Raw genomic sequence first — 24,517 nt, 5'->3', positions numbered from 1 at the left:
TCAGTTTTATCATGCATTTTAATGTATGCTGTTAGTTGTTAGGAGCATTGAGTCATACATCATGGAATTTGGTCCTTTGGTCTGCTATATCTATACTGATGATTGAGTACCCCTACATCCCAATCCTGTTCTCCAGCACTTTATCCATGGCATTCAATGACTTAGCAGTTCAAATGCCAAGACTCTGCCTCCACTATCAATTACAAATCTCTACTTCCTCCACAACACATAAATCATAGGATGCAGAATTAGGCCACTTGACCTATTGAGTTTGGTCTACCATTCCATCATGACTGATTTATTATTTCTCTCAACACCATTCCTCTACCTTCTCCCTGTAACCTTTGATTCCCTGACTAATCAAGAACCTATCAACCTCCACTTTAAATATACTCAATGACTTGGCCTCCACAGAAGTAAATAGCCACAAATTCCACAGATTCACTACCCGCTGGCTAAAGAAATTCCCCCTCATCTCTGTTCTAAATGGATATCCCTCTATCTAAGGCTGTGCTCTCTGGTCCTAGACTCACCCACTATAGGAAACAACCTCTCTATATCCTGGGTGGTGGGGTGGAGATTCATCTCTACAGGCATTCTTCCCTCTGCTAGCCTGCAGCTAACCCATGAGCAAGGTTTTTCATCTGCTTAGCCCCCAATCAGGGTCACATGAAGCCATAGAAGCAGGTGGTGGATGATTGTATGAGCAACTGATGCACATCACAATCCTGATCATGCGACCAGTGACACCAGACAGACGATCTCTGAAGGGTATTGATAATGGTTGGGGGTCACCCATCTTCCAAAGACACTGCCCAGAACAAGGCAATGGTAAAGTACTTCTGTCAAAAAATTTGCCAAGAACAATAATGGTCATGGAAAGACCACGATTACCTACATCATACAACATAGCACATAAAAGTTGAACCTGTCCAGAGACACTCCATCTAAGTCTTTCAATATTTAATAAGTTTCAATGAGATATTCCCCTCATTCTTTTAAACTCCAATGCGTACAGACCCAGAGTCACAAACACCACTTCCATTCCCGGAATCTTTCTCACGTTAAGCCAACACATCCTCATATTGATAAGGGACGCAAAACTGCTGACAATATTCCAAGTATGGTAAGACCAATGCCTACAAAGCCTCAGCATCCGCATGAAAGGAATGCTAACATTTAAATTGCCTTCCTTACCACCAACTCAACCTGCAAAAGTTAACTTTTAGGAAATCCTACATAAGAACTCCCTATTCACTTTGCATCACTGATTTTTAAATTTTCTCACCTTTTAGAAAATAATCTATGCCTTTTTTGCTTCTACCAAAGTGCATGATCATTCATTGCCTTACACTATTTTCCATCTGCCTCATTGACCATTCTTCCAATCTGCCAAGTCCCTCTGCAGACACCCTGCTTCCTCAACACTACCTGCCCCACCTATCTTTGTATCATCGGCAAACTTTGCCACAAGCCATCAATTCCATCATCCAAGTCATTGACAAATATAATTTCCGAGTTTATATTTTTACTGTCGTGCTGTATGTGTTTCATTTAGCAGTTCTGTAAGAGCGGTTTGTTCTGTTTCCAGCTTGCTTGGGTTGTTGAAGATAAAGAGATGAGGAGAAATGTGTGTTATCCAATTAGGATGGTCGAATAAAGGGGAGGTTTCTTTGCTGAGGGACACTAAGGGTGGGCATGGGGCTTTTGTTCAAGAGGAGATGAAGAGGAAAGACGCAGGAGAGAAGAGGTTGTAGGATTCGACCCAGAGCAGCGTTGTGAGTTGATGAAGCCAGGGGTGAGATTGATTGAGGATCAGCGACTATGGAGAAACTTTGAGTTCCAACTTCTGCACATTTGACTGTTTCATTAAAATGGTTGCTTTTCTTTTTTTTGTTCCTTTCTTTACTAACCCTTTAGTCAAATTATGATTCATAAGTATAATCTTTTAATCGTTTGCGGTGTCTGTTATTTTGTGGTACTAATTTGTAACATTGTAGCAAATTACACAGCATCCACATAAACGGGGGTTTGGAGTGGGACAGCGCCTCAATCTCACAAGTTTGGTGTGGCAGGAGGCTGCCTTTCCTAGACTTACTTTCAGATATAACATGAAAAGAAGTGGTACCAATAATGGTCCCTGTGGAATGCACTAGTCACTGGAAGCAAAGTAGAAATGATCCCTTTATTCCCACTCTTTGATTCCTGTCAGTCAGCCAATTTTCTGTCCGTGCTAGTATCTTTTCTGTTATACTATGGGCTTTTATCTTGTGAAGCAGCCTGATGTGTAGCACTTTGTCAAAATCTAAATGAACGTCTTCTAACTCTCCTTGGTCTATCTTGTCTGTTATTTCCTCAAAGAATTGCCTTAAGGAAACCCTGCTGACTTTGGATTACTCTAACATGTGTCTTTAAGTACCCCAAAACCTCATCTTTAATAATGTACTTCAACATTTTCCCAATCACTGAAGTCAGGCCAGCTGGCCTATAATTTCCTTTGTTCTATGTTCCTCCCTTCTTAGAGAGTGGGGTGACATTTGCAATTTTCCAGTCTTCCAGACCATTCCAGAACCTAGTAATTCCTGAAAAATCATTACAAACGCCTCCAGAATCTCTTCCAGAACCCTGGGGTGTAGTACATCTGTTCGAGATGACATATCTATCTTCGGATCTTTCAGCTTCCCACACACTTTCTCATTAGTAATAACAGCAACACTCACTTCTGCCCCCTGATGCTCTCATATTTCTGGCAAACTGCTAGTGCTTTCCACAGTGAAGTCTGACGCAAAATACTTAATAAATTCCTCTGCCACTTCTTTGTCCTCCATTACTACCTCATCATTTTCAGTAGTCCAATACCCACACTCTCATCTCTTATATCATCAAAAAAATGGTTGATATAATTTTTTATACTGGCTAGCTTCCCTTCATATTTCATCTGTTCTGTCATGGGGTTTTTTTTAGTTGCCTTCTGTTGTTTTGTTTTAAAGCTTCCTAATCATCAAACTTCCCAGTAATTTTTGCTATATTTGAAACTTTTACTTTTATGCTGACTTTGATTTCCCTTGTCAGCCACGGTTGCCTCATTTCCTTTTAGAATACTTCTTTACCTTTGGGATTATCTTCCAAATAACCCCAGAAACTCCAGCCATGGCTGCTCTGCCAACATCCCTGCTAGTGTCAACTTTGGCCACCTCCTTTCTCAAGCCTCTGTAATTCCCTTTACTCCACTGTAATATTGATAAAACTGACTTTAATTATTTACTTATTGAGCTACAGCACTGAATAACCCCCCTTCATTCCTTTGAGCTGTGCTACCCAGCAATCTTCCAATTTAATCCTAGCCTAATCACTGGACAATGACCAATTAACCTACCAACTGGTACATCTTTGGACTATGGGAGAAAACCAGAGCACCCAGGGAAATCCACACAGTTATGGGGAGGACATACTCCTCACAGACAGCGTCAGAAATTTAACCTGGGTTACTGGTACCACAAAGCATTATGCTAACCACTATGCTACCATTCTAGCCCACTTTATCACCAGTCTTTCAAACTGTAGTGTAAATTCTATGGTATTATGATCACCGTTTCCTAGGGGTTCCTTTACTTTAAGCTCCATAATCAATTCTGAGTCATTACATAACACCCAACCTAGAACTGCCATTCCCCTAGTGGATTCAACCACAAGCTGCTCTAAAAGGGCATCTCACAGGCATTCTACAGATTCCCACTCTTAGGATCCAGCATTAACCTGATTTTCCCCAATCTGCCTGCATATTGAAAACTCCTTTACTTCCATAGCATTACCCTTTTTACTTGCTTTTTCTAACTTCTGTTGTAATTTGTATCCCATATTGTGTCTGCTATTTGGAGGTCTTTATGCAGACTCCATATAACAGGGTCTTTTTGTGCTTGCAGTTCCTTAGCTCTACCCACAAAGTTTCTCCATATTCTGATCATATGTCACCTCTTTCAAATGATTTGATTTAATTTTTACCACTCCCTCAGCCTACCCTCAGTCCTTTCAATGCAATGTGTACCTTTGGATGTTAAGCTCCCAATTATGATCTTTCAGTCACGACTCATTGATGCCCACAATGTCATTCCTGCCAATCTCTAATTCTGTTACAATTTCATCTACTTTATTTCATTTACTGCATGCATTCAAATATACCTCTGTCAGTCCTGTATTCATCACCCTTTTTGATTTTCTCCCCCACGTTACAATTCAATTCATCCCACTGACTGCAATTTTGCGCTATTATCTGCCTGTTCGTCCTCACAGTCTCTCTACACACTGTATCTACTTGTACACCAACTGCTCCATTGTCAGCCCTATCACTCAGGTTCCCAGCCCCCTTGCAAATTAATTTAAACTCTCCACCCACAGCAGCTCCAGAAATTGTGCCTGCCAAGGTTTGGTGCCCCTTGAATTCAGGTGTAACCCATCCTTTTTGTACAGATCTTACCTTCCCCAGAAGAGATCCTAATATTTCAGAAATCTGAAACACTGCCCCTGCACTGGTTCCTCAGCATGCACTCACCTGCTAAATCATCCTATTCTTACCCTCAATGACGCATGACACAGGCAGCTATCCAGAGATTACTGCCATGGACGTTCTGCTTTTCAGCTTTCTACCCAACTCCCTATATTTTCTCTTCAGGAACTCATCTGTTTTTGTACCTGTGTCGTGTTTACCAATATGCACCATGACTTCCAGTTGTCTACCCTCCCTCTTTAGAATGCTGTGGACGTGATCCAAGGCATCCCTGACCCTGGAAGGCAACATACCAACTGGCTGTTTCTTCCACATCCATAGAGTCTCTTGTCTGCTCCTGGACTAAGAAATACCCTGTCACAACTGCACCCCTTTACTACCTCTTTCCTTCTGAGCCACAGAGCCAGGTTCAAAGCTAGACCCAGTCGCTGTGGCTCTCGCTGGTAGGTCATCCTCTCCCACCATTTTCCAAAGCAGTACATTATTATTGAGGGAAACGGCCACAGGGGCACTTTCATCTGTCTATTTAGTCCCTTTTCCTTTCCTAACAGTCACCCAGCTATTTGCCTCTTGCAATTTGGGGATGTAGCTCCTATCTATCACCTCCTCATTCTCCTGTATAATCCCAAAGTCATTGAGCTACAGCTGCAGTTCCTTAACATGCTCTGTAAGGAGCTGCAGCTCATGCTGATGTAGTTATCAGGGAGACTATAGGTCTTTCAGAGTTCCAACATGTCACACAAAGAACATACCTCTAACCCTGGATCCATTCTCAATGCACTAGCTTTGTAATAGAAAACAAAGAAATCTGACATCCTTAAATCTCAGATGAATATAGTTGTGTTAAATAAAAGTATTGGGAGGCATGTGGGGGAAGGTGCTGATATGGAAATAGGTCTCAGATTAACCTAAAGTGGATGGACTGGCGATCAAGATTTGGAAATTAAATGGTCTAATCCTATTCCTGTATACCAATATTGTGAATCATCATGGACTTTAAATTCCTTGATTGTAGAATGTTGATGGATGCTCGTTACTTTTGTTTAATTATGGTGCATGTTTATATTCATACTATTTCCATATATTAGACACATTGGTTAATAAGAAATTGATAAAAATACTATGTTCTTGCCTAGTCAGCAGATGATATTGTAGTAAAAGTACTTCATCTACAGTTACATTTGAGAATATTCATCTATAAGTGTATACAGCAACAGGTTTTGCACTGTTAAGGAGAATGTATTAACATGTTAAGGATAATTGTTTTGTTAAAAATGCCAATTAAAAGCATTAATTTGGAGTTAAATGTCAGAAAAAATTCTATTGTTCCTTCCCATTTTTATCTGTTGTGTCTTACACAGAAGTGCTGCTTAAATAAACGCAAGTTTTCTTTGAGCCGAGATTATAATTAAAAATAAAAATAAATTAAATGTTTACTTGTAAAACTACTTACAAAGATAGGCACAATTTATTACAGCACACTACTTCACCAGATGTTTTTGATAAACATGATTTTGTCTTGCTAAAAAGAGTCAAATAATCTTTCACAAGAGATAAGAAAGGATTTTTAATTAAGTAATGTGCAATGTTCTTCCTTGTTTATAATTGGAAATGTGGTAAATTTTCAGTGAGGCCAACAATGATTGAAAGCGACATCTATGTGAACAGCATTGGTCCAGTTGATGCAATAAATATGGTGAGTCAATAAGTCCATGCGGTTGTATGTTTTTGAATGTGTGCCAATACAATTTGTGTTTTTCTAGCTTTGTTGTTTAATTGTGATATATGAGGTGATAACTTTCACTTAGTTTTACTTACAAAGTTAAATCGATGTCACTAAATTCATTCAATTTTCTTGACTGAAATATTCCCGTACTGCATTGAAAAATCCATAAAACAGTAAGACAGAGGACAGAAAAAGGCTAGTCAGCCCATCAGGTCTCTTACACAATTCTCTCATGGCTGATTTGTTTTCCCTCTCAACCCCATTCTCCTAACTCCCCCCTTTAACCTTTGACACCCTTACTAAACAAGAACCTATTAACCATCCATTTTAAATATACCCAACAACTTAGCCTCCACAGACATCCATGGCAAAAAAAATTCCACAGAGTGAACACCCACTGACTAAATAAGTTCTTCCTCATCTCTGTTCTAAATGGATGTCCTTGTATTCTGAGTCTAGTCATAGACTGTGCTGCAATTAAAAGCATCTCCATTTCCACCCTGTTTAGGCCTTTCAGTATTCAGCAGGTTTCAGCAAGATTCTCCATCATTCTTCTAAACATCAGCAAGTACAGGTCCAGAGCCTTCAAATGCCCTTAAAACAGTAACAATTCCATTTCCAGGATCTTTCTGTTAAACATCCTCTTCAATGCCAGTGCACCCTTCCTTGGAGATCAGGCCCAAAACTGTTCACAGTACTCCAAATGTGGTCTGCCTATGCCCTACAAAGCCCCAGCTTTACATCTTTGCTTTTATATTCCAGAAATGAATGCTAACATTGCATTGGTCCTCCTTACCACCTACTCAACCTGCAAGTTAACCAGCAGGGAATCGAGCCCTAGGATTCCCAAATCCCTTTGCAGCTCTGATTTATGAGTTTGCGCTAATTTAGAAAATATTCTGCATTTCTGTTTCCTCTATCATACTGCATGATGGCACACTTCCCTATGCTGTATTCTATCTGCCACTACTTTGCCTCTCCTCCTGATCTGTTCAAGTCCTACTGCAGACTCCCTGTTACTTGACTTATCTTCCACAAACCTGGCCAGAAAGCCATAAATTCCATCATCCAGATTATTAACATATAACATGAAAAGTAATGTGAACTACCCCTCTAACAAATGCCAGGGAGAAGGCAATATTGCCAGATCATTGCACTTATTATCTTTAAATTCAAAGGAGCTTTCCTCTTTTTAGCCACTTAAGATTGTTTATAACAATTGTGTCCCTGTGATATTACCAACAGAGGATAAATTATTGAGGGAAAGCCACGAGGTTTTGTTTTGTTTATTGCTTAATTGTATGAGCTAGATGATATCAGTTGATTGAAGAATTCTGATGGACCTTAAGCATTGTGAATCAAATCTAAATCGGACATTGAAACGTTTTTGAGCAACATACAAAAATGCTGGAGGAACTTGACAAATGCATCTATAGAGGAGAACAAACAGTTGATGTTTTGGGCTGAGACCCTTCATCAGGTCTGTAAAAGAAGCCAGAATAAGAAGGTGGGAAGGGGAGAAGGAGCACAACCTGGCAGGTGATAGGTGAAACCAGGTGAGGGAGACGGATGGGTGAGTGGAGAGGGGCAATGAAGTAAGAAGCTGGGAAGCTATGGGTGGAAGAGGTAAAGGGTTGAAGAAGAAAGAATCTGATAGGAGAGGATATTGGACCATGGAAGGAAGGGAAGGAGGAGTGACTCTGGAGGGAAGTGATAGGTAGGTGAGTTGAAAAGAAGGGTTTAGTGGGGAACTATAATAGGGAATGGAAAAAGAAATGAGGAGGAGGGGGAGAAATTATTGGAAGTTAAAGAAATTTATGTTTATGTCATCAGATTGGAGGCTGCCCAGACAGAATATGAGGCGTTTTGAGATGTGTTTTGCTCAAAATATTCAGCATGTGCAAAATATCTTCTGTTTATTCAACATTTTTGATGGGTCATATGAAGATTTCTAATCTTTAATATTTTAGTTTTCTAAGAAAAAAGGTTTTTAGACTAAATTTCATTGTGGAGTTAGACCCCATGCTTCATTATCTCTCTTACTTAAAATTTTGTTCAAGTAAATTCATCTTTAATGAGGAAAAAAATAAACATTAATCATTTTAGCTTTGCCCCTCTGCATTGAGAGAACTACCATAAAATGCAGCTATTCCAACTAAGTTGATCAATTTTTTTTTTGATTTGGCCAGCTTAATGGGCTTAAAGTTAAACTGATGAAATCCAACCATGGGATTTGCAGGCATTCTATCTTGTCACAAACACAAGAGATTCCGCAGATGCTGGAAATCTACAGTAACGCATACAAGATACTGGAGGAACTCAGCAAGTCCCGCAACATCTATGAAAATGAATAAAGAGTTGATAGTTTGGGCCAAGAACCCTCACCAGGACTAATTAAGGTCTAGGCAACTAAATGGAATATAATCTGTAGTGAATACACATAGTAGCCAGGGTGCCTTGATGGTCAGGGATATGTATATTTAACATGGTGAATGTGATGCCAATAAAATAGGCTACATTGTCCTGGATGATGCTGAGTTTCTGAGTACTGATGGATTTGCACTGGTGAAATAAGTGGAGTATCTTCCAAGATCCTCCGGAGTTGTGCCTTTTATGTAGAGTAAAGGAGGTGAGTCACTTGCCATTGGACAACTAGCCTTAGACTTCAGAGTCAAAGTAGAGTTTATTGTCCTATGCACAATGTAGTTGTCTGTGCAGGTGTAAAGAAAAACTTACTTGCAGCAGCATTGCATAAGCAGCATTCACTAGAAAAAAGGACATAAATTGCACACAAATTTTACAAGACAGACCACAATTAAAATTAAAAATAGCAGTCCATTTCTTGTATTCCTGGCAACATCCTTGCACATTTTCTCTCACCTGTTTTAACCATACTGATATCTTTTCTCTAGGTAGGTGACCAGAACTGCACACAATACTCCAGGTTAGGTCTCATCGCTGTCTTTTACAACTTCAACACAACATTTCATCTCCTGTACTCAGTACTTTGATTTATGAAGACCAATGTGACAGCCCTCTTTATGATCCTGTGACGCCACTTTCAAGGAATTCTGTATCTGTGTTCTCAGATCTCTCTGTTCTTCTGCTCCCCTCAGTGCCCTACTCACAGTGTACCCTGATTGATTCTCCAGTGTGCAACACCTCACACTTATCTGCATTAAATCCATCTGTGACTTTTAAGCCCATCTTTCCAGCTGGTCCAAATCCCACAGTAAACTTTGATATCCTCTCTCACTGTCCAATCTTGGTGTTATCCACAAATTTGCTGTTCCAGTTTGGAATCAAATGACCTTGACTGCTGTCTCAGGGCTGGGTGTGTCTGGACCCAGGACACTCCCCCTCCCCAGTACTCCTTCTCTGCCCCTTGTCCCACACCCTCCCATGGCACTCAACCTTCATCATTCCCAATATCAATTGCCTGCCACCAAATTTTACACACTCGTTCTCTCCTCCATGCTGAGAAATACATTACTGTACAGAAGTCTTTGTTACTATAGCTGAGACTTCTGCACAGTACTGTATATATTGATGATTATAAATTTATAGTATATTTTATGTATTATACTGACAGAAAAGTACAAATTTTGTGACAGATGTCAGTGATCATAAACCTGATTCCGATTCAGATCTGATGCTGGTTGTAGGTGTGGCTAGTTCCGGACCACGTATCCACTATGACAGCTGAAACGTTTTCTGATCCCATTGCCTTTGGTATCTCCAGTGCTTTTGTCTGCTTCGCCAGACCTTGTGGAGTGAACTGAATTGGTTGAAAGCTGTGCTTTGCCACAGTAAAAACCTCAGGAGGAAGCTGAGTTGATCACTAATTTCATCTTTTGGATGAATGTACAATACTGATTTGGCTTTGGTTGATCAACAATAGAGGAAGTGCTGAAATAGTCTAGTATTTATACTGTAGCCACTAATAATTATTCTAACTTTTCTCCAGCAATTAATTGGGTAATTTTCAGCAACTGGGCTGAACATGCAATCAGTTTATTTGGAACATTATTAACAGTATAATACTCAATGACAGGGTCAGTCAAAGAAAAACAGTTCAAAGAATCATCCTTATTTTTTTGCCCTGCCTCAGTGAGGATTTTCCACTCATGTGTGTGTAATTTTCCACTCATGTGTATGAAGCTGATCTAAACAAAGCACAAGCATATCACAATATATCAGCTAGAATGATTCCCTGACAGTAACTAAGTCTGTTGTTGTTCTGTGTGCTTCCCTTGGAATTCCATTGAGTATGCAATTCAGGCCACTAATGCTGTATTTGTAGAAACGTTTGCTGTGAGTTTCATAATGCCTTCTATTGGTATGCACCTCAGACTCGAAACTGAATTGTCAAGGTTTTTTTATTGTGCATTCTATAATTAATTGCAAGGGTATTAGTTGAATTATCCTTGTGCATCAGAGGGATCTGTATTGTTTTGTTTTAGTTTTAAAGCAAGAACTTCGACAAGGAATCAATTTGATAAAGCTTTCGGATTTTACAAACTCTAATGGGAGGGCAATGAAAATTAATTTAAATGTATTATAAAATCCCAAAACAATACCATAAATGCCTTCAGGAAAATCATCTAAACAATGATGTATTTTACAAAGCATTACTCAGGTAGGTGAGCTTGAAGAAATTATTGTTTATTTGGTGTTGTCAGAATGAACGCTGAGATGCATCTTACAATTGTTCATATACAAGAAGATGAAGTTACTGGTAAGGTCAACATATTTTTCTCAAGCCTGATTGACGTTTGTGGTGAAACACCTTCAACAACTGTTGCAGTGGGCCAAAGAGTCTAACACAATGCTATTGGATGGGAAGCTTCAATAATTAGAGCAACAATACTGAAGGAGTTGGTGCTTCACCTCCAGATCAGACTATCCTGTGTATAGAAAGAGTTTAAAGATTTTGCCATTCCCAGTTACTGGTTTTCTTTATCTCCCCCAATTGTAGAAGATTTGGGATTTTCAGATACTGATGAAGGTGTCGTAAAGTGCTGTAGTTCATCGTGGTCACATTATATTGGTGATGAATGGAGGAAATATTCAACATTAACCTTCGGGTGATAACCAAAAGAGCTATTTGACTTTAGGTGGTAATAAAACCTGACAGGCTGAACAACACAGTAGACAAAGCTGCATCTATGGAAAGACAAACAGTCTGCAAACCTTTATCAGAATGGAGTGGTGCTGATAATATTCCTATGGGCTCGTCTGCTGGATTTTCTGGCATTTTCTTTGTTTTTGCTTTATATATTTTTATGTGTCTTGTATGTTGTTGTGATTGAACTCATCTGGAGATTTCCAAGTGGTGGAAAGTATTTAGGTGTTAAAAGGAGAATTTTTCACTGTAGAATACTCAAAATCTAACTTGCTTTTGCAAACGGAGTAGTTATGTGATTATTTCAGTCAAGAATGCTGTAAATTTAGAGTGGAATTCAGGTTTCAGGGTGGAAATGACAAAATCTAGAGGGCATAGTGTTAAAATGAGAGAGGGAAACCTTAACTGAGATGTGAGCAGCAAGCTTTTTATACAGGGAGTGGTAGATGTCTGAAATGCACTGTCAGGAGACAGTAGGGGTGGTAGTAATAGCAGAGCATTGAGAAAGTTTATGAGGCATTTTGACTGACAATGAACCAGCAGGGAATTAAAAGGATGTGAAGGAAGGTGGGATCAGTTAGGTTGACGTCATGGCCAGCGCAGATATGGTGGGGTTAATAGCCTGTCCCTGTTCCATGTAGTTCTATGTTTTATGTTCTGATTGGACAACTTAGAAGAATTTAAAGTTCTGAATACTTAACTCAAGAAAGGTCTGAAATGGCAAGCTTAACGAAAGTTAAAGCTTTGATATTTGCAAAGGAGCTGGAGTGAAAAGAAAAAATGAGTTTTTTTCATCCGAGGAATAGTTATGGAAGCCAATTAAGAATCCTGTAACACTGCAGAAAAAGGGATGAGAGCACACTGAAAGCAATGAGGTGTGTGATTAGATTGAAGAGAGCCTATAGGAATGTCATCAGCACTGCGTTACCAGTAGGTTTGTCACCATTGTAGAATGATTTTTTTTTACTGCAGGGATATTCCAAGTGCCTTAGAAGTTCACCATATTGTCATTATTCAAATCATAATGGCGGTATCAGAAGCCCTGTCTTGCTTCTAATTTGACCATACTAACTGCGGTCCTGATGAGTATGTACTTAACAAACAGGACAGGCAAAGTTTTAAAAAAACTCAGGGGTCAACACCTTCCAATATAACTTATGTTTCAGTACTGTAACTTGTCTGTTGGACATAGTTCAGTCTGCCAAAACTATTTTTTAATTTTAAAGGAATATATTTGTTATAAGTAACACACCTCCAGTTACAGATTGCTGTTAGCATTTTTTTGCTGTAGACTTCCAAATGGACACTACATTTCTTTTGCATCTATGATTTTCTTTTGCATGTTGAAAAAAAATTGCAATGTACATTAACATTGACTATTAGGAGCTAAGATAGATGAAACACAGAATTTGATGTGTATTTTGTTCATATGTTTTGGATTTCTGTATGCTGCATCATAGAGTATTATTTGTTGTATTTAAAAGGAATAACACTGATGGGTGGTTGAATACGGGCTGACCAGATGGTGATGGTACAGATGGCCCACGCTCTTTCTGTAACTAAGTTTAATGTGTCTACAAAAGTTTAAGAGATCTGCTTTGTTGGAACTACACGGAGTTCTTTACTTTCAGAAGTTGCATTCAGTGTACGAGCACAGATGGGAAAGAGCACCTTCTGATCTGTGTGCCAACGTGCCTCATCTGTTCTATTATACACTTCCCACACTGTTCTATATGAGCACAGAGCAGTGGAATGTCAGAGGTTCCTCATTCCACCCTTGGTGTTGTCTGCAACTGTTATGAAGATGAGTTGAAACATGCCATGCTCATTTCCTAATGGTTAATCTCAAAACCTCCATCCCAGCCGTTGGAACTCTCACAGGACAAACTCACACAAAGGTATGGTTTAACGATTCAAGCTCACTTGTTCATAAGTCCATATCACAGCGACAATTCTGCTGCAGTGATTCTCTGTCTGATACTCTTTGAGGGTATCATGTGATCCCCTTGTTACATCATCTATGCCTTCATTTGCAGTTCAGCTGCTGCAGCAATCAGCATTCTGCCAGAATATGCTAGCGGACGGTATAAAGAATGTTATAGCTCAGGATAATCCCTGATTCAATCCAATTCCCAGAGTGGAACCAGGAAGGAATGGTCATAGTAGTCTGAGTCAAAGAAAATGGTTCCTACAGAACAATGTTATTGGATTCAATGTCTAGACATTGGACATCAACTAAATGCTGTTCCATTTTAGAGGGCACTGGAGAGACTAGACTCTTGATCTCTACAACTGGTAAATTCAGGGCACCAGTCTCATGGTTTATGGACACCATTTTTCATGGCTTAAGTTTCTGAAAATGTGAATACCGAAACTGAATCAATTAATATTTTTTTTTCCAAGCCCTGAAGATCTGAATTCCTTGTCTGCATAGTTGAAAGAGCCTTTAGGCGCAGTTCAATAAGTCCTACCTGATCTTTTCCTTCTTAACAATGAAATCTATTTACTGAACCTGCTAAGTGACCTTCCTCAAATAAACTTGGTGAAATTTCAAAATGCCAATCATCCATTTGATCCTTAGTACCTGAAAATTCATTTCCAAAAATAGCAAGCAACTTGACAGAAAAGTCACCAAGCTTGCATTTTTTCTTAATTTTCTGTGAAACATAATTGCATTGTCCTTTGCTTTCTGTTTTAGGTGTAGGAGGCATGATAAAGAATTTTGAAGATGAGTAAAATTGGTTACTTGTTTTACATGGAAGAGGGAAGTTTTCAACTTTAGGATTTAGATGTCTTTTCCTGAGGATACAAGGACTGGCAGAGTAGCACTTGGGAAGGTGCAGAGCACGTTGAGTTACTGTGACTGGAGGATGTGGAGGCCAGGGGCAAACAGTGAAATGACCATACTGCAGACTAATCTACCTCCTCACCACCCTACCACATTGTGTGTTCATGTATAGCAAACCCTGCAGATTCCAGAGAAGACCTCAGAGCTTCCAGAACAAGAATGGAAGAGGTCATCCTTGACACTAAGGGACTGCCTAAAAAAAGAAGAGAAGTTGGGTTGATCTGGCTTCATGACTGCAATGTCAGTTGACTGGCTGACAAGTGGTATTAAGTTGTTGTTAAATATATTTTCTGTGGCACTATGTCCATGTGGCAAATCCATGACTCAGGCATAATCATTACAAATGCCTCCTCCTAAAGCCTCCAAAAGATGTGGTTGGAGGCCCTCCTGGTGCTTTGCAAATATAAGGCATCTCTAATCTGTCTTAATTGCTTCACAAAAACAACATCAGGGGTTCCCAGGGTCCAGCCTCTGTAATATTGTGTAATTCTTCAGTGTCCCTTATGTTCCAGAAGGCCCACCAGCAAATGCTGCTGATACAGAGCGTTTCCTCTTTATTTTCCTATCATATAGGGAAATGTATAGTCATGCACATTGGTAGAAGAAATAAAGGCATAGATATTTTCTAAATGGGGAAAACTCAAAAATCAGAGGTGCAAAGGGACTTGGGAGTCCTCATGCAGTATTAATTTACAGATTCCAGAAATGAAAAGGTCAACATCTGAGGAGCCTTTGATGGTTCTTGGCCTGTACTCATTGGAGTTTAGAAGAATGGCAGGTTCATTTCATTGAGAGCTATTGAATATTGAAACGTTGAGCTAGTGCTAAGGAAGGCAAATGCTATATTACCATTCATTGTGCGAGGACTACAATATAAAAGCAAAGATGTAATGCTGAGGATTTAATAGGCATTGGTCAGTTTTCACTCGTAGTGCTGTGAGCTGTTTTGGGTACCTCATCTAAGAAAAGATCTGCTGGCATTGTAGAGGGTTCAGCAGAGGTTCACAAGAATGATTCCAGAAATGAAAAGTTCAACTTCTGAGGAGCATTTGACGGCCCTGGAGTTTAGAAGGATGAGGGGGGATCTCATTGAGACCTATTGAATATTGAAAGGCCTGGATAATGGATGCAGAGAGGATGCTTTCTATAGTAGTGGAGTCCAGGACCAGAGGCACAGAGTCGGAATAGATGGATGCCCATTTAGAACAGAGTTGAGGAGGAGTTATTTTAGCCAGTGGGTGGTTAATCAGTGGAATCCATTGCCACAGATGACTTATTTAAAGTGGAGGTTGATAGGTACATAATTAGTCAGCGTGTCAAAGGTCACGGGGAGAAGGCAGGGGAAAGGTGTTGAGAGGGATAATAAATCAGCTATGATGGAATGGCGAAGCAGACTCAAATTGTCTACTTCTGCTCCTATGTCTCACGGTCTTAAGAAATCCTGGCTGATTTAGTATAGCACGAATTATTTTTTAGAAGGCGGTTGAGGCAAGTTAGTCACACACCTCAATGCCCACACCTATTTCAGAATGCGAACTGAACTCTCTCTTTGTTTTAACCAGACCTTTTCTAAAATTATTCTGCTATTTCAGCTGCTAGTTTTTAGTTCAGTAAGACTCATTTTTTGCTTTCACTACCTACCATTTCCTCCCATCTCCTAATCTCAGGACTTCCATGTCCTACAGTCAGTATTTTCTGCAGTGAATCCAGGAAATCAGAAGAATGGCAGCACTGACGATGGTCAAGTATTTCATCGCATCATCATTTCAGGGTACTTTCGTGCGGAAAGTTGGATCAAATCATGACTGTGAATTAAAGGAATTCTTCCTTTTCATCATTTGCACTCATACAATGATTTTTTTTTAAAGAACCACCACCTTTTCCTATAAGTTTGCCATACCTCACACACAAAATGCTGGTGGAACACAGCAGGCCAGGCAGCATCTATAGGGAGAAGCGCTGTTGACGTTTCGGGCCGAGATCCTTCGTCAGGACTAACTGAAAGGAAAGATAGTAAGAGATTTGAAAGTAGGAGGGGGAGGGGAAAATGCGAAATGATAGGAGAAGACCGGAGAGGGTGGGGTGAAGCTGAGAGCCAGAAAGCTGATTGGCAAAAGGGATACAGAGCTGGCGAAGGGAAAGGGATCATGGGACGGGAGGCCTAGGGAGAAAGAAAGGGGGAGGGAGTACCAGAGGGAGATGGAGAACAGGCAGAGTGATGGGCAGAGAGAAAAAGAAAAAATAAGGGAGGGGGGAAAAGCATGCCAAACCTTTCTTCTTCCTCTCCCTGTTATCAAAACATGGTGATATTTTGCCTTAAGTGATGAGGACTGTACAGTCCTAATGAAGGGTCTCGTCCCAAAACATCGACTGTTTACTCATAGATGCTGCCTGGACTGCTGAGTTCCGCCAGCATTTTGTGTCTGTTGCTTGGATTTCCAGCATCTGCAGATTATCTCATCTTAAGCGTTGATACTGCTTGGAGAAGTTAATCGATTAAAAGTTGTTGAGCATCATTAAGATCCTTAAATCATTATTCAAATATGCAAAGTAAAGACAAATAAATAAATAATTGGAAATATTGTACACACTCTACAAAATGTTATTTATTGATATCTGGTAGCTTAACTGGTATTGGCCAGTGGAATTCACAGACAAAAGAATTCTAAATTGCATTAGCAATGTACACTACTGTACTAGTCTCTCTAGTTGCTATCCTGGGGAAATTCAGTTTCGGGATATTGAAAATATGTGCAATCATTGCAACCAACAAATAAAACTATCTACACTTAATGGGATACATGCCTGCTTTTGTAAATACTGAAATCTGAATAAGTTCCTGGAGGCATCAGAAGTAACTGCATGGGACATTATTACAGCTCAGCTGTAGAGTCTCCGAACCTGGAAAACTGACGGGATTCTCAGGAGTATTGTTTTCTTTCTGGCAGAACCATTTGAAACACTCTGCTCCAGTCATCCGTGTATGCTTTCACTTGCTTCAATGTTTAAACATTTATAGATCAGAGATTTTCAGCTTGCCACCTATTGAGAATGGAATGCATGATCTGAAAATGGTCTGAGAAGTACACCAATTAGCATAAAAACAGATTAATTATTTACATACAACTTATTATCCTGACCTTCAGTTGTCTCATGTGTTTGTTGTAGGGCCAAATTTAGTAACTTGTTAATGCACAAGGACGGAAATAGAACAGGTCGACGGATTTGTTTGAGACATGCATGTTGCCACCACAAGTGAAATCACAGAGAATTAATTAACAGGACACGTGTTGCGAATCCCCGCTTTACTTGCTGCAAATCTCACAAATGATCTACAAACAAACAGTACCCATTTACAAATCTGCTGTGGTGTTTGGTGAATTAAATTTATATAGCAATACTGTTCTAGTTCTAACACAGAGATGCATGAATTCACAAGCATTTTATCTGAAGATGAAATGTAGTTTGTATTTTGGCCATGTTTAATTTATTCCCATGCTTGGTAGTTGGTTATTAATTTAATATTAGCACCTGTACTTAGGTACACCAAACAGGTTTTGTTTGCGGTCTTCCAGACAGATTATTTTAAACTGAATTACATCAAAGCAGTACAAAGGTAAAACTGTAACAGAACGTAAAACGTAATGTTACAGTTGCAGGGAGAGCGCAGTGTAGATAAACACATAAACACAGCAAGGTAGATTGAGAGATCTTTGTCAGACAAGAGGTCAAGATATCAATTTATGAGTCTTTGAACAGCAGGAGAGAAGCTGTCCTTGAACCCAGTGGTACATATTCTCAAACTAAAATGAAGGAGAGCAAAAAAAACTGGTGTTTTAAATAAAATATTAAGAATTATCTTTTCACCTCAGTTTATAGGTGCAAATTTCATGTTTATTTTGTGAAAATCTCATTTAGATTTATCACCAATAATATTTTCCACTTGCTGCTTGAAATAGATTTTTATATGTATTTTTAGGACTACTGGGATGCTGGGGTGAGTCGATGGCACAGCTAATAGAGCTGTTGTCTCTCACTCCAGCCAGCTGGGTGCAATCCTGTCCTCTGTAACTATCTACTGTATATGGAGTTTACACGTTCTCATTGTGAATTCATGGGTTTTCTCTGGTGCTCCTGTTTCTCTGACACCACAGTGACACGCAGGTGGGTAGGGCTATTAGCTTCCCTTAGCATGTAGGTGAACGGTCGAACCTGGGGTGGGAAGTGATGGGAACGGAGGGAGAATAAAATGTGATTATTGTAATGGGCTATTATTGACTGGCATCGTGGGTTTCCAAGCAGAATGGCACTATGATTTCATAAAACTTCAGTCTGGATGCTTGCAAATAAGGTTCAAAGCTGGAAGGAAATTTGCCCTTAAAATATTCAGAACTCGCTGCTGTTGATTGTCCCTGGCATGTAGGTCAGTAATGCCATATGGAGATTGTTGAAGCAATGTAGATAAAAGTTAAAAGAGATCACTCCAAGACTGGTATAGATGCTTGGTTGTATTGGTAAGGAGTGTTGGATAATCTCAATAGTCTGAAGGGCCTGTTTCTTTACAGTAGTACTCCATGATATTAATTATGATATGTAGATGTTGCTGATCCCCATGGATATCTGGAAAATTGTTAAGCACAGAAAATCTTTCAGTGCTGAAACTTACTTTGCGATTACTCAAAGCACTGCAATTTACAGTGTGATATTAAGGAATGCTTCATGAATTGGCATGCACCAGATACATTTCTGCTTATATTTTTCAGGAATATACAATTGACATATTTTTTGCACAGTCCTGGTATGATAGCCGACTGAAGTTTAATGGTACAATGAAAGTCCTCATGCTAAATAGCAACATGGTTGGGAAAATCTGGATACCGGACACCTTTTTCCGAAACTCAAGGAAGTCAGATGCTCATTGGATAACGACGCCCAATCGATTACTGCGGATTGAGAATGATGGCAAAATATTGTATACTCTAAGGTAAGACAAGAGAATAAAACAGTCTGGAAGGAAAGTCTTAGCCCAAAACATCGACTGTTTATTTTCCTCCATCCACTTGCTGAGTTCTTCCAGCATTTTCTGTGTGTTGCTCAAGATTTCCAGCATCTGTAGATCCTCGTGTTTAGATAAAACTTTCAGATGCTGGTGCCCATCTGGTTACCTAAAAATGCACCAGTTCCATTTCCAGATAAAAAGGTACATCACACGACTGACAAGGATTTTAAAACTGTGATGGATCATTTTGGTTGCACACTGGTGCCAGCTGGGAGTTGTGCTGAATCTATTAGAAGCCATTTGACTGTGGTTTTACAAGCACCCTGTTAAATACTATGCATGCACTAAAACGTTTGCCAAAAACATTAGCTTTAATGGGTTCTTTCATTCAATGCCATTCAATTGATAATTATTGCAAAAAATACCATCGTAATTTCATTCAAGAAATTTGTCCAGGATAGCAACCAGAAGCATAAAAATCCTTAAGGTAGAATGGAAAATACTAAACTTACAATAAACTTAAAAAAGTACCACTGATATGCTTTTGTAAAATTTGAGTTTGTGGGGATGATGTTTTATTAGTGTTGTTTTAAGCTCTGCAAGTCTGCAGGCAGCAAGGAGATAAAACAATGATGTAAATGACTTCTAACAGGAAATGTTCATTATTTCCAAGGATTTAACAATAATTTTGTAGTTGGAAGAAAAGATAGATGATTTTAATTTTTAAAGAATATATATTTGTTTATTCAGTTCAGAATGCTTTAGGTGACCTGTGTGGAATTTTGCTTCAAAGACAGATAATCTCTTTAAGTCAAAACAGGAAATCAGTATTACAGCGGAATTGATGATCCATTTTTTGCAAGCATTAAGGATTTTGTTTGAGTACCTGATCATCAGTGTTTTCAGAATGACATAGTGAGTGAGAAGATAAGTACTGCTTGCAACGCTTGTTTATCTGGCCCTGTGCTAACTACCTTTCAGGGGATGCGCAGTAACAAAGTTTCTGGGCTGGAATCTGTTTGCACATACTCAATATATGTGTGCCCATCAACAGTGGAATTTCCATCCTAGGAATATCAAAACTCAAAGATAGGCACTGAGGTTATTGAGTACTGCACCACAGAAGGCCACATCAATATATACATTAACACAAGTGATCCTCAGAAAGTTAAAGGAACAGGGTCAGAGGAAAAATACTCTTGTCATCAAAGTCAGAATTGTCACAGATGCTGCTTGTTGTGTTTTGTGCTAGCTGATATCTCCACCCCAGCATACCAGTGTTGGTGTTTCTCAGAAGCAACATCCTTGGCCCAGATCGCATCAATCCTTTCATGGATAGCATGCCCTGTATCACGATGCTAGAAATAAAATCATTTGCTCTTTGCTCTATCTGCCTTTTTTCATCCATCTCCAACTAAGCAGCGGCTTTCAAGTACTTTAAGTGGCATTTGATAGTGCATTGGAGAACATGTTCCATGTAAAAGAAGGGCTTTGTATGTCATTGTTCACAATGGCAAGAGTGAACTGAACTTATGCATTCATATACAGTACATCCTTTTCCTATGGTGATAGTGCAGGAACTAAAGGCCCAAGGCAGAAATCAGAATCACATTGCATCGAGGCACCCAGTGCTGGTAAATACAAATTAACATTCTGGAATCTATAGAGATTTATCATAAGATATAGGATCAGAATTTGGCCATTTCACTCACTGAGTCTGCTCCGCCATTCCATCATGGCCGAATCATTTTTTTTTCTCAGCCCCAATCTCCAGACTTCTCCCTGTAACCCTTCGTACCCTGACCAGTCAAGAATCCATTAACCTCTGCCTTGAATATACATAAATTCTTGGCCTCCACAGCTTACAGTGGCAGCAAATTCCACAGATATACCACTCTCCATTCTAAAAGGACACCCCCTTATTCTGAGACAGTGTTCTCTGGTCTTAGACACTCCCACCATAGGAAATATCCTCTCACTATCCACTCTATCAAGGCCTTTCACCACTTGATAGGTTTCAATCAGGATACCCCTCATTCTTCTGAATTCCAGTGAACACAAACCCAGTCATCAAATGCTCTTCATATGACGAGCCGTTCAATCCTGGAATCATTTTCGTGAACCTCCTTTGAACCTCTCCATTTTCAGCACAAACTTTCAATGATAGGGGGCCAAAAACTGCTCACAATACTCCAAGTGAAGACTCATCAGTGCTTTATAAGTTCGCAACCTTACATACTTGCTTTTATATTCTAGTCTCTTAAAACAACGGGAGTAAGGATGGAAGCCAATTGTCAAAAGAACTAGACACCATAAGGAACAATTTTTTTCACACAAAAAAAAATCATATTCAGAATGCACTGCCAGATAGAATGTGAATTTAATGGTAGCTTCAAACTGGAAGGGTATAAATATTCAAGAATTCCAAAAAAAAAGAGAAAAAGCACAGAATAAGACTGACTGGTTTCCCTTCAAATGATTCAATGTGACCTCTTCCTGACCTCGAATTTTTGTCTTTTCTGTAATGCATGATGAACAAAGTTAGGAGAGAGAAAGATTGGTAAAGAAGTAGCAAGATTGGATTTAGCCTGCCTATTTTTGTTCTCAGGTCTGGAACCTCAGTCTTTCTGCATTGGGAAAAAGAATCTTTTGTCGCACAAGCATTGCAGGGATGAAGTCTACATCTGTTTATTTATAGAGATATAACGGATGGGTAGCCCGTTAATTTTGAATGGACTTTGTATACTGTTATGGTTGACTCCACTAACCTACGTGGTAGAATCTATTTTGAAAAGTTAGCAAAATTCAAAATGTGGACAGGATCCTTATGAGTATGTCTTGTCAATGTGTAAGAGGTGAGTACTGTGGTGCATACCTTTCAAGAAATGAGTGCATCATATGATACAGACTTTTACACCTTTCAAACCTTTCAAATGTGACACACTTGAACAGGAATTGAAAAGCTTGTCTTGCATACCATTCATCTGATCAAAGCACTCCACAGTTCATTAAAGGAGAAGAATATAAAACAGTAACAATGCTGAATAGAGTAACAGCTACAGAGAGTGAGCAGTGCTGTTAAATGATAAGGTAAAAGGTCATCATAAGGTAGATCGTGAGGTCAAGCATTTATCTTATCGTACTACAGAACCATTCAGTAGTCTTATAGCAGCAGGGTAGAAGCTGTTCCTGAACGTGCTTTTCACACATTGTCACATCGGCCACTGCTATTATTTGGGAATTACAGTATATGCCTTTAATTGTCTTAACAAACAACAACAATTGAGCCTATGACAACCATACTGGGCTCAGATTTGATAGCTGCCATTTGTAGATGCGAAGGATAATAATCCAGTGACAATACAATAGGGAACAGAGTTCCCTGAGTAAAGCAGTGGCGATAACACGCAATGAGTATAATGATTATCTCTGCGTATGGAATGAGTGATAATATTTCTGGGGTGGGGCAGCAAACAATATCATCAGTGTCCCTGGAAAGGCCACAAGGCAAAGTAATGTGGAAACACCTAAGCAGAATATGCTGTAGCTGGTATTGGAGCTCTAGGCCTTGGTGAGTCCATTAAATGCATCAGCTACAGAAAATGTCATATGCAAAAGCATAGTGAAAACCTCAGAGAGACATCATAATCCATCAGAACCAGAGAATTATAAATTTCAAGAATTATAAATCTGGTCCATGCAGCCAGAGGTCAGAAGAAAGTGTTTGGTGAATAGGTTGTCAGGTTGAAGACAATTCCTGGCTTTTTTAGATCAGGAGTTCATTTAGTATATCAGAGAATTCAGGTGTAACTTTTAACCACTGGATGAAGTGTTCACTGTTAGGGCAGTAAGGTGGCAGTGATTATGCTGAATGATGAAGCAGACACAAACGGATGAGCAGCAGGTTCGAGCTGCCATTACATTTCACGGAGTGTACAGAAATACCAGTGGGATGGAAATGGGGCTGAAAGCTGTGAAGCATTTTCCCTCACAGTCCAATCATGTGGTGTAAGTGAAGATAGTGATAGTGGTGGCATGGTTTTCTGCCAAGCCATAGGGATGTTGCAGGTGGGGGCAGCTGAAAGCCACATAGGTACTAAAGGTGCAGGTCTTATGGTTAGAAAAGGTTCAAGATTTTGCCGTAGATTTCATTGGAGTTACCTGATCTCAGGATGTTCAGTGTTACAAAGCGGGGCACATTGGACAGGACGGCAATTCCTTGACAGCCAGCAAAGACAGAAATCCTAGTTTAACAAGAAAAGGTGGGGGCAAGTGTATAGTGACAGGGTTTGTTTGCTGTAGTGACGTTATTCAAAATTGGATGAATTCTACGGAGAAGGTCTAAGTCTATAACACTTTTGTCAATAACAGCATGGTTGAGGGGCTTGGGTGTGCACAGATTGAAGGGGTTGCTTCAAGAGAGGTGTTTTATGCAATGCTGACACAGTTCAAATGCTCCATTGAGGGATGTCGCAGTGAATGGACTTACCAATATCAGCCTAACACAACATAAAAACAGAGCAGCGAGGCAGTTAAAGCATTTGTGGCAGAGATGAAAGCTTGGGAGGTGATACAGAAAGATAATTGTGTAATTGTGATGGGGAATTTTATATTTATAAATAGTTGAGAATTTGCAGGGTATTATGACTGCTCTTAAAGGGGAAACAACAATTTTTTTCTGTGAACAATACACACAAAATGCTGGTGGAACACAGCAGGCCAGGCAGCATCTATAAGAAGAAGCACTGTCAATGTTTCAGGCTGAGACCCTTCGTCAGGATTCCTTATAGATGCTGCCTGGCCTGCTGTGTTCCACCATCATTTTGTGTGTATTGTTTGAATTTCCAGCATCTGCAGATTTCCTTGTGTTTGCTTTTTTCGGTGAATGCATTTTGAAAAATGAAATATACTATGTGAGTGTGACTTTTGCTCTCTATTGTACCAGCCACTGCTGATAATTGAGGGCTGATTGCCTGTAATCAAAATGAACATTTTTGGAGGTGTACACTATTATTTATTTACACCAGCATCAAAATTTAAAGTTTCACAACTTATAAATATTAATTGAAGGAATATGTCACTAGAAACTGGGGCCTGCGCAATAATTTAAAGATACCAAGTTTTTGGAGCTGGACATGCGTAGATCCTTAATATTATCTGGCCAGGTGTGGGAACACTAAAGCCTTTGAGTGGAAAATACCACAAAAGGTAGTGGATTCAGCCCAATACATCATAGGTAAAACCCTCCCAACCATTGAGCACACCTACATGAAACGCTGTCGTAGGAAAGCAACATCCATCATCAAAGATGCTCA

At 39.5% G+C, this 24,517-nt stretch overlaps 1 protein-coding gene across 5 annotated transcripts in view; it reads left to right on the top strand.

Moving 5' to 3' along the window:
* Positions 1-24,517, top strand: part of gabrg1 (gamma-aminobutyric acid type A receptor subunit gamma1) — a 145,874-nt gene that overhangs the window by 79,092 nt on the left and 42,265 nt on the right. For 4 of the 5 annotated variants that reach the window (XR_009515652.1, XM_059989130.1, XM_059989129.1 and 1 more), the window contains exons 3-4: positions 6,133-6,200; positions 18,967-19,187. Coding sequence is in view for 4 of the 5 variants with exons in the window: in XM_059989130.1 (XP_059845113.1) it covers positions 6,133-6,200; positions 18,967-19,187 (289 nt within the window). In the remaining variant the exon portion in view is untranslated. Of the gene's footprint in view, positions 1-6,132; positions 6,201-18,438; positions 18,627-18,966; positions 19,188-24,517 lie in introns of those variants that run through there. The other variant, XM_059989132.1, reaches the window with a different exon arrangement.

The sequence above is a fragment of the Hypanus sabinus genome, chromosome 14, assembly GCF_030144855.1.
Source record: "Hypanus sabinus isolate sHypSab1 chromosome 14, sHypSab1.hap1, whole genome shotgun sequence".
Lineage (NCBI taxonomy): Eukaryota > Metazoa > Chordata > Chondrichthyes > Myliobatiformes > Dasyatidae > Hypanus > Hypanus sabinus.
The sequence above is the reverse complement of the archived record's forward strand: the minus strand, read 5'-3'. Positions and strand labels throughout refer to the sequence as shown.